The 15,134-nt window shown below is 31.9% G+C and overlaps 2 protein-coding genes across 2 annotated transcripts; one reads left to right on the top strand and one right to left on the bottom strand.

The window, feature by feature from the left end:
• Nucleotides 1–251: 251 nt before the first annotated feature.
• On the bottom strand, nucleotides 252–3,861 carry LOC125185544 (cis-muuroladiene synthase-like). Its single transcript, XM_048082093.1, has 7 exons — nucleotides 3,753–3,861; nucleotides 3,414–3,672; nucleotides 2,968–3,331; nucleotides 2,560–2,778; nucleotides 1,614–1,752; nucleotides 678–923; nucleotides 252–601 (listed from the first exon to the last, which is right to left on the bottom strand). Exons 1-7 carry the CDS (start codon nucleotides 3,852–3,854, stop codon nucleotides 305–307), a joined length of 1,626 nt encoding a protein of 541 aa, XP_047938050.1. The 5' UTR covers nucleotides 3,855–3,861; the 3' UTR covers nucleotides 252–304.
• An 8,647-nt stretch (nucleotides 3,862–12,508) lies between these two features.
• Nucleotides 12,509–13,828, top strand: LOC125219975 (transmembrane protein 45B-like). The gene has a single exon (XM_048122074.1). It carries the CDS (start codon nucleotides 12,651–12,653, stop codon nucleotides 13,590–13,592), a length of 942 nt encoding a protein of 313 aa, XP_047978031.1. The 5' UTR covers nucleotides 12,509–12,650; the 3' UTR covers nucleotides 13,593–13,828.
• Nucleotides 13,829–15,134: the final 1,306 nt, after the last annotated feature.

Below are 15,134 nucleotides of genomic sequence, written 5' to 3'. Positions count from 1 at the left end.
AAAATCAATATACTTCTAATGCGGAATAAAGATCAACTAAGACCAAGAAGCACTAAAGAGTAACGAAGCCATAATCCATTAGATCAAATTTTCATAACATACCACCTAAAGCAAAGTTCTAGTGTAAATGAGTCTGGCAGGCAGCCACTCATGTTCATAACTACAAAACAATCAAAGCAAGGAAATTAAGCTTCAAGCTTATTTCAAACATGATTTTTATTCCATAATAACACCAAAGCGCACCAATTGTGTAGAAAATCCATGTTTGTCAAACATTGACAAACCTGTGATTTCATGGTATAAATCAAATGATTATTGGATCAATAAAGAGAGCAACAACATCTTCCTCGACAACATGAGGATCACTATAACCGTCTACGTTGTTTTTGTTGTAAATGGCTTCACACATTCGAGCATAGTTGAGGAACTGAATAGCGATTTCTTTAGGCACAAACGTTGTCTCGACCCAATCCATGTTTAGATCATTCCATGTTTCTTCAATCAGTTCCACAAAGTTAGACACTGCCTCTTGCTTTGTTACCCCATAATGTTGCATGTAGCAATCCATCACAGTGAGCACTTGCCCTCCTTTACTCTCACGCTTCAAATGCACAAATTAAAACAACTGAGTATATAAATAAAAACAAAAAATTAAAGGAAATCAACACAAAACTTACTTCATGGCTGCCAATGTCATCATAGTATCGACCAATTCTACTAGTTGGTTTTGCAAGTTTGGGCATAGTTCTTATCCAATCAATTGTTTCTTGGGTGAGAGATTCGAAACCAGGAATAATAGCAGCAAACGTAATATAAACGACACTTGTTATCTCAGAGTTTTCAAGATAGTCTTGGAACGACGGCAATTTTCTTCCCATAATCCACTTTAGCTCTTGATTGAATGCCCTTCCAAGATGTTGCACCTATATGATCAATACAATTTAAGAGCATGACTTTGCATCTAAAGTTATACAGTAATTTTTATTTGTATCACAACTTTGCAATAACTTCTGAGCCAATCTCGAAACATTTTAACTGAAATATAAAATCTTCACTTTTAAATTTTCTCCAATTGTCCCACGGTGGTTAATAACAAACTAAAACTAATGTGACAAAATCATATATGATGTTGCAACTAACAGATGTTTTCGATTAAATAGAAGTCATTTTATTAACACTCAAACTAAATTATGACATTTTGTCCAAAATAATAATGTCATTTTGTTATTCACCATATTTTATTTTTCGTATTAGTTTCGATTTTGGTAATTGTGGGATAATTTTGAAACAATTAAAAACTTACTCTACGATTTTATATTTCATGGGGATGGACCGAAAATCAATGAAAATTCAAATGAAAATCATCCCTAAAATTATTTATCAATTATTTGAACATGGGAGATTTAAGATAATCATTGAAAATTAAAAAGTGACCATCGGCTTAATTTGTACTCCATAAATCTATATTTTAGAAATTTGGGACGAAAGAATAAATGCAGTCAATTTGGTAAGACATTTATTTTCCAATTAATAGATTAAAAGTTCGATTCATATTTGATGCGTGAGTGTGGGTGTATGCGAGTTGTAATTCAAAAGTGAGAAATATCGCTAACCGTTTCTTTGAAATAAGGAATTGCAAAGCTTTTTCCAAATTTCGCTGCATCGCATTCAAATTCTTCATATATACTTATAATGAAATGATAAACGATTCTCATGTATTCTGGGAGTCGATCAACTTCATCTTTAGTCCACCTGCAAATTTTGATACCCTATTATATAAGTGGTTTTTGCTATAATTCTTCTAGGCACCAAACCTAAAAGAAAGGGGGAAAAGTATACAACCTATTTATATAGATTTGTTATTAAACAAGAACTTCAATTAATGCGCAGACTAATCATGATGCGGTATTTAATTAGTACTCCATATTTATTAGAATGATTAAACATTAATTTAATTCATTAACTAATTAATTAAAGATGAATATTAATGCAAATCTCATGTCATGAACCATGTGTCCTTGTGTAGTAAATTATAGTCCAATTGTTAGAACACTAAGTTATTTTGATCTACTAGTATTTAGTCAAAGATTTGGATGCAAAACCATAAAGAAAACATTCAAGGAAGCCTCAATTTAGATATTAATCTAAAAAAAATATGCAAAGTATTGAAGTAGTAGCAAAGAAGGATTTGAAAAAACAGAAAGAAGATAAAAAAAAAAAACAACTGATATGTAGATAGATGATAGGATAGTCAACAAAGCATGACACAGCTGTAAACATATACCCACTATGTCCCATTAAAAATGAAACGATTTCCTTTTTGGTTTGTCTCAATAAAAATGAAACGTTTGCTAAAATGGAAACAACTTTATCTCTACTTTTTCATCTCTCTTACTCTATTCTCTATTTATTAACTCACAAAACAACACTACATAAAATCTCGTGCCAATTCTCAAATGTTTCATATTTGATGGGACGGAGGGAGTATAAGTCACCAAACTTGAATTTCAAGACATGATGAGAGAGAGAGAGAGATGACTGTGAAAGCCGAACACATACCTGTCTATGGTTTGAGTTAAAAGTTGAGCTTCATTAACTGTGGCATAATTATCATATGTATCATCCAAAACTCCAATAAACAGTATGATTTTGGCAATTCCCATTCGAACATAAGAGTACTGAGGTTCATAATGGTATCCCACACCCCAAATATAGGCCTCCACCACCCTATCTCTTGTGTATGGTAATTTTGATATCAGATCATATTTGTTCCACCACCTTTAGTCACCAAAAAAAAATAGCTTAATAGTTTAATACCTTTAGTACATCATAATAATTTTTTAAAAAACTTGTGATACGATCATAAAATATATTTATTGCATGCTGCTATTGTTATAAAATACTAGTAGTACTTAATGCATTAATTATTGTGAAAAAAATTAGCTATTTTAGCTTCATGGTTGTTACCTGGTGACTAGGGAGAGCTCTTTCCTGTATAAATTCTGCAAAAAATTGAAGTTAAATTTTGCTAGTTTGAGAAGAAGTTCATTTTTCGAGGGATCCTTTTCGTAAATAGAGATGAAATTCCGTGCATATACGATGGGAATATCTCTATGAAGCGGGTGCTTCAAAGCCCGCTTCACTTTATCTTTAATGTAAGACTCTAACTCGGCTTCGCGACTACTCAGGTAAACCCTTGTAAAATCGGCAGCCTCTTGTAGTATCTTCTCGTTGTTAAATCGAACATGAGCTGCTTCATACAAGCTTAACATTCCCTCAACGTCATCTTCTTCAAACTTACCATCCTTGTTAACAAACTTGTTGAAAACATCTGCTTATTTCATCCATAAAGTTAAAATCTCTATGTATAATGAAATTAATTGCATGTATATATATACATATATAGATTATACCGCAAGAAATGTGGTGGCGGTGTTGCCTTAGCAAGCGAAATCCAAGTGATGTAGTGAACAAATCGCAGTGATAAAGAAGGTCGTCGTGTTTGATTTGTTGGAGTATGTTTTCGATTTCTGTCTCGAAAAGATAGTCCAATCCCAAACGCTCGAGTGTGTCGATTAGTATCATTTGGTTGGGAGGAGTTGTTGCTGCCTTTAGCACGTCTCTTGCTTTTTCCTTCAATGCTTCAATTTCCTCTGCATACCTTTGTTGTTCCTGCTCAAGACATACACACATTTTTTTAGTAAAATGGATTAGTTTATTTATAGAATTATATTATACATAAACACACACACCTTTTCGTCAAAAGAAGTGTTAGTGAAAGTATCAGCCCACATGCTTGGCTTATGAATAGTCATGGGAGGCCTCACATCACTCAAGCAGCTTACACTAGCCATCTCTCTTTTTTTCTCTCTCTCTCTGTATGTTGTGAAATTGTAGAGAGTTGGAGTCATCAATTTATAGTGACATGGTCATGCAATGAAAAATTGGCCATTATTGTTATAGACTAAACTATTGCTAGGGTTAGTTTAAAATATTCATTTCGATACTGTACGGATTAAATAGTACACTCTCGAACATCCTGTCCAATTTAACTTACTCCCTTCGTTCCATGTTAATAGATGCATTTCTGTTCGGCACGGAATTTAAGAATGATGTGTTAAATAGATGGTGAAAAAAGTAAGAGGGAACAAAGTAAGAGAGATGAGGAGAGAATAAAGTAAAATGGAGAATTACTTTTTGCTAAAAATAGAAATGACTCTATTAACTTAAGACTTCCCAAAATAGAAAAATGACTCTATTAACATGGAACAGATGGAGAATTTCTTTTTGGAAGGGGAAACTACTCCGCCTGTGTTGGTAAAAATATCCATTTTAGCATTTAGGTTAGTTGGACCCCATCATTTAACTAAACTAATACTAGTACCTGGACGGACCAAAAAATTTTCATCTAAAGAATACAAATTGTAACAATTAAAAAAATTATCATTATATACACTTTACAGAAAAAGAAGAATGATATTCTAGTCATGATCTAAATAAAAAGATTACCGTTTCCAAACAAAATTTAATAAGTACATTTGTATATTGTGAGAAGAAACAAAAATTACCCACATAACTTATACTTCCGATTAATAAATATGAGTAGTTTAATAAGTTCTGAGGACAAAAAACATACATTTCCATAAGTAGAAATAAAACTTAGAAGCAGACAAAAATTTCATAAGTTTTAAAACACTTTTTAGTAAATAACATTGAAGTTGTACATGACTGTACACAGGTTCTTTTAAAAACAATCCAACAAAGCGATTGACCTTAACTTTAATTAATGGTCATTGCGTATGACACAATCAAAGAAAATAGAAACTCGAGGAATCAACACTTTAGGACCGATATTATAGCCACCCAAAACTCTCCATCCAAAACAGTCCCCTAGTGTAATTATTTATCGGTGCCTTACACGACCCATTAGAATGATATATATTTCTTAATAAGATACTCTCTCCGTTCTATATTATTAGAGTCGTTTTGTCATTTTGGTACGTTCCATAGTAATAGAGTTATTTCCCTTTTTAGTAAAAGTCAACACATTTTTCCATGTCTACTTTACCCTCTCTTACTTTTTTCTCTCTTCATCTCTCTACCTTTTTCATTTTCCACTTTATTCTCCATTTACTTAACTCACCTAACACAATTTTTCTTAATCTCTGTACCGAAAATAAACGCATCTATTATTATGAAACGGAGGAAGTACTTAGTAAAGTGAATCTCTTAATTGCTCATGGGCCCCACACAACTTTTATCAACTTTTTATTCCATCCCTTAACAAAAGAACAACACATCCAAACAATTTATCTTATCACTTAAACTATATATGGATTCCACTTTTTAATATCTTACTTATTTTATTTTTTCTCAACCATTTTAATTTCAATTAAACATTATATTAAAATTACAGAAAGAGCATTTATATTAAAAATGATATTATATTAAAGCTAATATTATAACAATTGAAATTACACCATTTAAATGCAATTCATTGAAAACGATCAAAAACATAATTTTCATCGAACCGGCTATTCATTGCCGAATTTCGTCCAAATGTGTTCGATTAGATCTTCTTAGAGTTGGATGTGGGGTTGAAGTTCTTCGTGTGTATGAACGGGCACCTCCACAGCCTGTGTTGTATGGTGCACCTTTCCTCCGATATGAGTGGAGTCCACATTTTATCAACTCATTTCTCATTTTATTGTTCAAAGTCAAACAATTCCTTTAAATTCATGTCGAAAATGAGACTATAAACTGTGCACAGAGAGAGTAAGAATTTAATGCAAAGGCATCACATATAGTGTAAAACAATAGACACAAACATAAGAACAACTATTCCTTTCGTCTTGAATTACTTGAAACATTTTTTATAAATTTTAAGGAAATAATGTTTAGTGAGCTAAATAAAAATAAAATAAAATAAAATAAAATAATAAAAGAGAATAAAATAGGAGGAAATAATATAAAAAAGAAATGAGAATAAATAAGGGAGATTGTGTTTTATTTTTTATTTATATATAAATAAAATTACTCAAATAACTTGGGACAATTTAAAATAAAGTATAACTTGACGGGGTATACAATATAAGGCGAGCAATATTGAAAAAGCAACTTCTCTATCGTGAATAAATAAAGGGTAAATTAGTAAAATATTGCTAGATTTACTTTTTTTTTTTTGAAAGAAAAGAAAACAGATGGATCATAAATATTACTCCCTCCGTTCCACATAATTTTATCCAGTATTTTATTTTGGACCGTCCCACATAATTTTACTCATTTCACTTTTACCATTTTTTGTGGTGGACCTCATATTCCACTAACTCATTCTTATTCATATTTTATTATAAACTAATACTTTAAAAGTAGGACCCACATTCCACCAACTATTTTAATTCACTTTTCATTACATTTTTTAAAATCTATGTTAGGTCAAAGTATGTAAAATTATGTGGGACGGAGGGAATAAGAGAGATCGCCTGAAAACAAATACTACTATGAGACGAGTCAAGCAGAGGGGAAAAGCAACTACTTAATTAAAGGTAAATTTGTAAAACTTGCCATGCTAGCTTTATCTTTTTTTTAATATACCTAAATTTTAATTTTCATGGTCTACGTGTTAATTGTCTACAATGTCACGACGAATATTTTTTTTTATATTTGTTCAGTATGAGTTTTAAGAAATGTAAAAAAAGGTAGGTTAAAAAATAGAGTGAAATGTGCATTCTACTTTTGTATATTTATTTTTTATAAAATGTGAGTGGAAAAAAGGTTAGTGGAATGCTTGGCCTATTACCATTTATGAAATATTCCAACCGATACTTTTAAAGTGGGACACCTACAAATGATAAACCAGAACTCCTAAAGTGTGATAAATGGAATAGTATTTAAATAATTAAATTATTAATAATAAAGTAAGAGAGATAATAACATAAGATGGATCATAAAGAAAATAAAGTAAGAGAAATAATAAAGTAAGAAGAAGATAAAAATAAGAAAGATAAAAGGGTAAAGTCGAAAAATTGAGTGAGTTAATTATTACCAAAAGAAGAAACATCTCACTTAGATTGAGACACACTAAAAAGAAAATATCTTACTTAAGTTCGGACAGAGAGAGTAGTAGCTTTATTTAGGGCTGGGAAAAATACCAAAATACCGGCCTTAGCGTACCGAAAATACCGAATTTTAGTATACTGTGATTTTTGGTAACATAACGGTATGAATTTTCACATACTGCGGTATACACCTGCATACCGAAATACGGTATATACTGTAAATTAAGGTATATATCATAAAATATAAATATAATTATATATAAAATATATTTTATATATTTTTAAATTATAAAATCTATTGTGAAATAATAAATATAATTATGAATAAAATATATTTAATATATTTTTTAATTTATAAAATATAAATAATATTCTAAAAACTCAAATTATATTTTCATTGATGTTAAAAGTCAGGCATACCGCAAAAGTACGATATACCGAACTTTGGTATGGTATACCGAAAATGAGGTACGGTATCGGTATGGAATTTCGTCATAACGAAAATTAGTATACCGAAAATTTTAATAAGATAAAGGTATGATTTTCTTGCATACCGAATTTACGGTAAGGTATACGGTATGGTGGTTCGATAAGGGGTATCGTACCTATCCACCCTAGCTTTATCTCTTTTTTCTTTATGTATGTAGTTAAATTTTACTCCCTTTGTCCGCCAAATGTCCCGTTTTTCTTTTTTTTGTCCGTCTGCCAATAAATATTTCATTTCACTTTTACCATATTTGGTAAGTGGACCATATATTCCACTAACTCATTCCATTCACATTTTATTGTAAAACCAATATATAAAAAGTAAGCCCCACGTTCCACCAACTCTTCTACCTACTTACTTTATAAAGTCAAACAATTTTTTAAAATTCGTGTCAGTTAAATATGGGACATTTAATGACGGACGAAGGGAGTATCTTCTGTATTAAAATGGCCAATTTAGGTGGTAGGGTTATTGAAGGATATGGAGTACTAGTATATTAATATAGAAGGATTCAGAAATGGTTAGATTGAATGTGCTGCGCCACCAATCGATCACAGCTACTAAGTATCTTAAATGGAGTAGTAGTTAAATTTAGTGTGCCGCCGCAACTCTTTCAATAGGGGCAGACACATTAGGGACATAAGCTAAGCCCTTATCCAAAGTTTTTTATTTTTATTTTTTCTTTCTAAATTTTTGATATTTTGAAAGTTGTTTTCGGTTCTTATTAAATTAATCATATTGAAGAGTAAATTATTAAAATTGAATGATAAAAGGGGGGATTGAATCTATTATTTTGAATTTTCACAGTAAATAAATAGTTTTCCGTTGCATTCATGGTGGAGTACAATATTATTGTTTGTACACCTAAAAGATATCGTGCGCGTGTAACTTTTTGGAAAAAAGAGCAGTGATTAAATTAAACTAACATGTTATGAAATTTAATTGAAAGTCTAATAGACGTGGCCTTTTTCTAAACCTCTAAATACATACAAAAATGTACCATTTAGAAATTATTCCATTATATTACTTGAATTAAATATCTCATTTTAAAATTGAAAATCACGGATACAACACCACGTGCGCATACACATATTGACGGGAGTATAAAAAATACCCCATTTATGACCTCCGTCTCGAATGTTTCTTTTGACTAAATTAAAGAAATTGGTGTTTAATGAAATATTAGAGTGAAAATAGAATACAATATGATAGAGAGAGAAAAAAAAGTAAATGATCGGAAAATTTTCAAACTGGTGCTCGCAAAAATGCTCGGAAATATTTGCGAGCACATTCTCCAATTTTGCGACCAAACCATGCAGTGCTCGCAAATGAAAAACTTTTTTAATTTGTAGTAATATAAATTCATTCATTCATGCTTTATGTAATAGTATTAGTTTAATGCAATTACGTATTTTTCATTGTTTTAATAAAATTTTAGTAGTATTTTTATTTGTAAATCGGTTTAATTGAAGTTAAAAATAAGAAATTATCGAAACCCTATGGAGGGGACAAAGTAGGTGGTGCAAGTTATCAATGTAAGTGAGATATTTTTTAGTGCGCAAGTATTATATAGTGTTCAAAAACACATTAAGAGTATAATTAAATTAAAGTGCTTTTAGTGCTAAGCATTGCTGATGCACAGTAGCAAATGATATATGCAACATACTACAAGAGATGTGGCGGTGATGTTGTCTGAGCAAACGAGATTGAAGTGATGTAGTGAATAGATTGTTGTCTGCATGGTGATGGTGTTCAATTTCGGTCTCAAATTAAAAAGATAAACCAATCCGAAACGCTCGATCGTGTCAATTAATATCATTTTTGTCATGCACATGTCTCTTGCATCTTCCTTCAATGCTTCAATTGCCTCTGCCTTCTTTTGCTGCTCCTGCTCAAGATGTTTATATATCCCACCCTATAACTTAAGTCCTTCTCCGGCCAGTGAACGGATAGCAGCAGGAGCACCTAGAAACACCATAAGGCATAGCTTGAAGAGGGACAACAAGCTCAAATCTGGATTAAAAGTTTATGTACCATCTCAAAATCAACAAGAGGAAAACCTATGACTATGATGAAGAAGAAGAATTGGATTGGGAGTGAGGGGTTTTGGAGATATTCATGATATGAAGAGTTGTAGAATCTGGCCATTTTCGATTAAATGTGTTTTTGAAGGAGTTTTTTTTATATTTTCTGTGTGTGGAAGGCAAGAGTGGATGGCTTAGTTGGAGTTTTGGGATTGCTTTAGAAAAAACGAGATTGCTTTAGAGGGAAAAAGAAAAATTTCAAGTCAAGGGAGAGTGACTTGTAGTATGATTGAGTATTATGTAGTGGGTTTGTTTTATTTATTTAAATATATTTTTACTAGTAATAAAGAAGTGCTATCTTGAATATTTGTTGTTGAGATCCAAAATTCAAAGGGATTTCCTTGCAGATTGGAATTTGGAAGCCAATATTGGATAAGATGTAGAATATCACTAATTAATTTAATTCTTATTCTTGCCACAAAACCTAACTTCTTTACAATGGATAATATAGCACATAGACTTATAATTCGTGCAAAATGAACCAGGCCTATCAGGCCCTGAAATAGAAATGCAAACCACAATAAGCCCATCTCTACTTTCATTTTTGGAAGCCCATATCTCTTCCGCCAAGATATTTCTAATTTATTACTCCATAAAATTGTTTTTCCATGATTATTTATAAGCATCCCGCACTGTATAAAAATTTACAGTATTAAAATTAGTAGAACTTTGATAGTGGTTTTAAGATCACAAACTTTTGAAAGTGTGTAATTTAAAACCTGATCCAAATAGAAATATTTTGTGGATTTTGATTTTACGTGGCATAGTCTAAATTATGCATGAAAAATGTTGTTTTGACACCCCAAATTTAAATTCGATATTAAATAATACTACATATGTGCTTAATAGAATAAAATGTCTTGTAGTTCTGCTTGATTTAAAGAATCACCTATGGGAATTTGCACCAATCTCAAAGCATGCACTCCCTTTGTCTTTTATTATTGTCTTTTTTCCTGTGTGATTCATATTTATTTTTAGAATGTCCTTGGATAAGTGAGTAATTTTTTTTGGCATTTACTATTTTATTCTCGTGTAAAAGCTCATTTCTTAAATCATGTGTCGAAAAAAAATATATTAGCATCTTTTAACAAGGAACGGGGGAATAACTTTTAAGATTGCTTTCAAAGTTCATGAGAAATGAATTTGCGTCAAATTTATGATTTTTTTAAACTAATGTCTATAAAATTAATGGGCTGAATCCCCAACTTTGTCGATATATAACTATTCATGCGGTATAGTCGTTCCCTTTTCTTCGACATTTCTCATACCAAAAATTAGACTGCGAGAGTCGTAGCGAAAGTCGAAACCAACTTCTCTTTTTTGAAATAAAATCACCTTTCTTTTGTGTTGCGTTTTTATAATCATTAATGAATGAATGGATTTAATTTGTCAAATCACGAGATAAGAGAGCTGCACTTGGTTCCCATTTCATGTGCTGATGAGTTTGCCAAATACTATCATGTTGAATTTTGGTTTTGTCGGTTTCATTTGTATTAAGTGGTATAATTGTGTAGTTGGTGGCTAGAGGAATTATGCTAGATTTATTTAAATAATTTTTTAGCTAATGTTCGTTGGGTGTTGGTTGTTTTTGTTTCCTTCGTTAGACATTTTAGTTTTTACTTGCTTATCAATCTTGGACTTACGTTCACTCAAAAATAAGAGAGGTGGCAAATTTGATCTAGTAGAGGATTAATCCGATTTCGTAAAAGACCGGGGCTCGTAACACATGTGATCTAACAAAAAAAACTAAGAGCTAGAAGTGCGCTTGTATATTTACACGTGCTTATTTAGTTTCTTTTTAATATTTTCAAATGAATTATATGGATGAATCAAAATTCTCATCAAATTTAACTTGCTATAAAAATGATAAATAACGCTTCCAAATTAAATAAACTGATGCCAAGAATTGATGTTTGGACTAGTTTACCCCTTTTTTAGTCAAACTGCCCGCTTTATTTATTCATTTATTTTGTGCTAAAATCGGAATCATGATGCATTGCTTGTACAATTGAAACTTTTCTGCTTAGTTACTATTGATTTTATTTAAAACTATGCAACATTTTTATGAATAAACACGCCGAAAAAAGTACTACTCCCTATAAACTTAGTTATTATTATAATGAATTATTGATAGCTCCTAATTAACATAGAGCCGTCGAGCCCCCAGTAGTAATTAATCACCAATTTTATGCTTCAAGAATTTTCTACAAACTGCTCCTTATGTACCTGCGCATTTTTTTCCAAACAACCCCAAAATTTTAGAGCAATAGATCGTATCTAAAAGCATGCACTTTTATTAAAGGTGTAATTGCCAATTAATTATTATCCAATATGGGGTTTTCTTGCCTACCACAACTATTGACAACCCTCTTAATTAATTAGGTGTGTTAATTTCCAAAAACTCATATGAGATTTCTTACAATTTATGTTTAATTATTATGTTATGCATATATCGATCACAATATATACGTAATGGAGTACGTGTTTGAAATATTTGTAATGTGAAATTAAATTCATAAGCACATTAAACCATACGAAACATATGGAAACTTCTTCAAATTTTCAAAGTCAAAATTGTTTAATCTTGTTTGGTTTTGATGAGATGCTTTTCTTATAATTTGACTTTTTTCACAAGAATTCCCTTCACGTACATACCACAACTCAAATAGGCATCGTCCACTAATGAAATATTCTAGAAATTTTATTTGACATCCAAACCTCATTTCATGCCACCCAAGACAGCTAGGACTGGTCCATGGTCTACTCTTGTTTATCTTGTTTTCCAAGCCTTAACATTAGAAATTTGAGTTCCAATTTATTTAACTCTAAACAATTTCTAAATTCTACCCTTTTGGAACCCTCTAGACCTCACAAAATTTCAAATTTTTATGACAAAACCACATATAAAACTCTCCCCCAATTCTATTATCCCTTTCCATATCCGGTATCCCCACTCCCTCTCTCTCTAATTTCAAATTAACATCAAGAAAACATATCCATATCCCATCCAAATAAAAGCATATGGGCACTCTAGTGGGGCATGTGGCACCTGGATTTGGCTTCTTTATCATTGGATTATGGCACTTATTCAACCACATCAAGCTCCATGCCCTCCACCCCCAAAAATACACCTCCTCACCATGGTTCCCTACTACAAAAATCAAGTATTTGGAGCTCTACTTGATCACGTTTGGAAGCTCCATGTCCATATCCATGGAGCTCTTCATTGGGCCCGAGCGACACCAGCCTCTCGGTCCCGATGGAACCATCCCTTCCAACCATCTTCACAATTTTGAACACTCAAACATATCCCTCACTTTCCTCGTCTACGCCTTGTTCTCAATCTTGCTCGACAAACTCGACCCCCCAGCCCGATACGGGCTCACCAACTTGCTTGGCGCAGCCGCGTTCGGGCAGCAACTCCTCCTCTTCCACCTCCACTCCTCTGATCACATGGGAGTGGAGGGCCAATACCATTGGCTACTACAAATTGCAATATTTGTATCACTTGTCACAACTCTTTTAGGCATCAATCACCCTAATAGTTTCTTGAATAGTTTTGTGAGGTCGGTTAGTATATTATTTCAAGGCGTTTGGCTTATGGCTATGGGGTTCATGTTGTGGACCCCTACCCTAATTCCTAAGGGCTGTTTCATGAACTTGGAGGAAGGGCACCAAGTGGTCCGGTGCCACGGAGAGGAGACTCTTGAACGTGCTAAGTCGTTAGTGAATATTCAATTTAGTTGGTACGTTGTTGGGGTGATCATATTTTCCGTGACCATTTATTTGGTTATGGTCCGATTTTATTCAGAGAAGGTTGAGTATCAATCTCTATCGAAATTTGTGATGCACGATGAGGGCGACGTCGAGGCGCAAAAGAAGGCCAATCGAGATAACGTAGAGCAACGTAAGAGCTTCCTCCAATTTGGAGTGCCGTATGCTGCCATGGACATCGAAAGGTAGAAGTTAGACATTAAATAAGTTTGTTTGAAATAGATAATTTCGTGTGCAGATTTTTTTTTTTTTTTTTGAATTGATGTATTAAGCCCTCAATAACGTTGGCTTAGTTGTGAAAATGTGTCAAGGGAAAGAAATTGGTGTGTGAAATCACATTAGGTTTGGTTATTTAGTTCTCTCGGTTTGTTTGTACTTTGTACATGTACAGTTCACAAAATCTAAAAATAGTGTTTCTTTTTCAATTGTGTAGTAGGAGTAGTAATTTTTAATTAAGTGGAAAATATTTTTAATCATTTACACAAAAAATAATCTAGACGTCAATTTTAATTTTATTTGATTTCTTTATATTCATCGGTCATTTAAATAGCCGTTGGGTTTTTTACTTTCTTCCTAATCTCGTTTCGCTATTATTAACGCATATACAAGAAAGGAAACGTGAGAGGTATTAATCATATTTATTATTAACAATTAATACAGCCAAAGAAATGAAAACTTATAGTATAGTGTACTAGTAACTAGTAATTTATTCATTATCAGTAGCATAATAGCATTGACTTTTGTCTCATATTGTCATTACACAAACACAGTTTACAACGCCGGCCAACGTTAATTACTGTTAAATATTTTATATTTTATAAATATAACTAATTTTCACTATTATTTATTGAATTGATCGCATGTTAATTTTATCAGCAGTAATCCGATTAGCCCGTTGAATTAGTCCAAAACCTGAGTTTTTAGGATTAGGGTTGAACTTTTATAATCCGAAAAAATCACAATCCGATTAGTTTGCACCCGATTGATCCACAATCCGAATAGGGTTGGCCCAAAATCCCGTGGGCTGATTATCTAATTAGTAATATCCAAAAACACAAAGTCGTTTACTCTACTTATAATTAAACGAGAGTATGCTGATTACTAATATATTACACTAAATTATGCGTAAAAAGATTAATTAGGTAGCGATTAACTTTTTCTGATTATATATTGACGGCGGAGGAGGTGGCGCCGCCGGATAGCTGCCACATCATTTAGTCATATAAGATTTGTCAATACGAACTACTCCATTATATCTGAAAGAAAGTTAATTGATAAAATAGCATGAAATCTCTTCAGCTTAGTTTAATTGGATAATATTAATCTGACGTATGCTCTTGCATAATTTTGGGTGATCATTAATCATAAATTAATGGATTGGTCCCTCACAATAAATGTTTGAGTATAGGGATGGATAATTAAGTTTATTAATTTAATTTAGTTTTAGCTATCTACTTGTTAATTAATCGTCCTTCAATATTATAAATCTACTCGTCTTAGTTTCAAGTAATTTGTCTATATAGATTTATTACTTTTGTTTTGACAAATTATAAATATACTAATTTTTTTTATCTGAAACAAAATAACGCTATTAGATAACGAAAAATAATCTCATCTGAAAATTATAAATACTAGTATACCGTAAATAAAATTGATGTGGTATATACTCCATCTGTTCCACAGTAGTTATAGTCATTTTGGTACATTCTATAATAGTGCAGTTATTGATCT

Source organism: Salvia hispanica, chromosome 4 (assembly GCF_023119035.1).
Source record: "Salvia hispanica cultivar TCC Black 2014 chromosome 4, UniMelb_Shisp_WGS_1.0, whole genome shotgun sequence".
NCBI classification, from domain to species: domain Eukaryota; kingdom Viridiplantae; phylum Streptophyta; class Magnoliopsida; order Lamiales; family Lamiaceae; genus Salvia; species Salvia hispanica.
Note: the sequence above shows the minus strand (reverse complement) of the source record. Positions and strands in the feature narration are given on the sequence as shown.

What these genes read in the sequence shown, in the direction of transcription:
- LOC125185544 (XM_048082093.1), bottom strand. Translation starts at nt 3,854, where the DNA reads ATGGCTAGTGTAAGCTGCTTGAGTGATGTGAGGCCTCCCATGACTATT. An exon ending in TTCCTTATTTCAAAGAAACG is followed by an intron (nt 924 to 1,613) that starts GTTAGCGATATT and finishes TTGATCATATAG; the next exon opens with GTGCAACATCTTGGAAGGGC. An exon ending in ATGACATTGGCAGCCATGAA is followed by an intron (nt 602 to 677) that starts GTAAGTTTTGTG and finishes GTGCATTTGAAG; the next exon opens with CGTGAGAGTAAAGGAGGGCA.
- LOC125219975 (XM_048122074.1), top strand. Translation starts at nt 12,651, where the DNA reads ATGGGCACTCTAGTGGGGCATGTGGCACCTGGATTTGGCTTCTTTATC.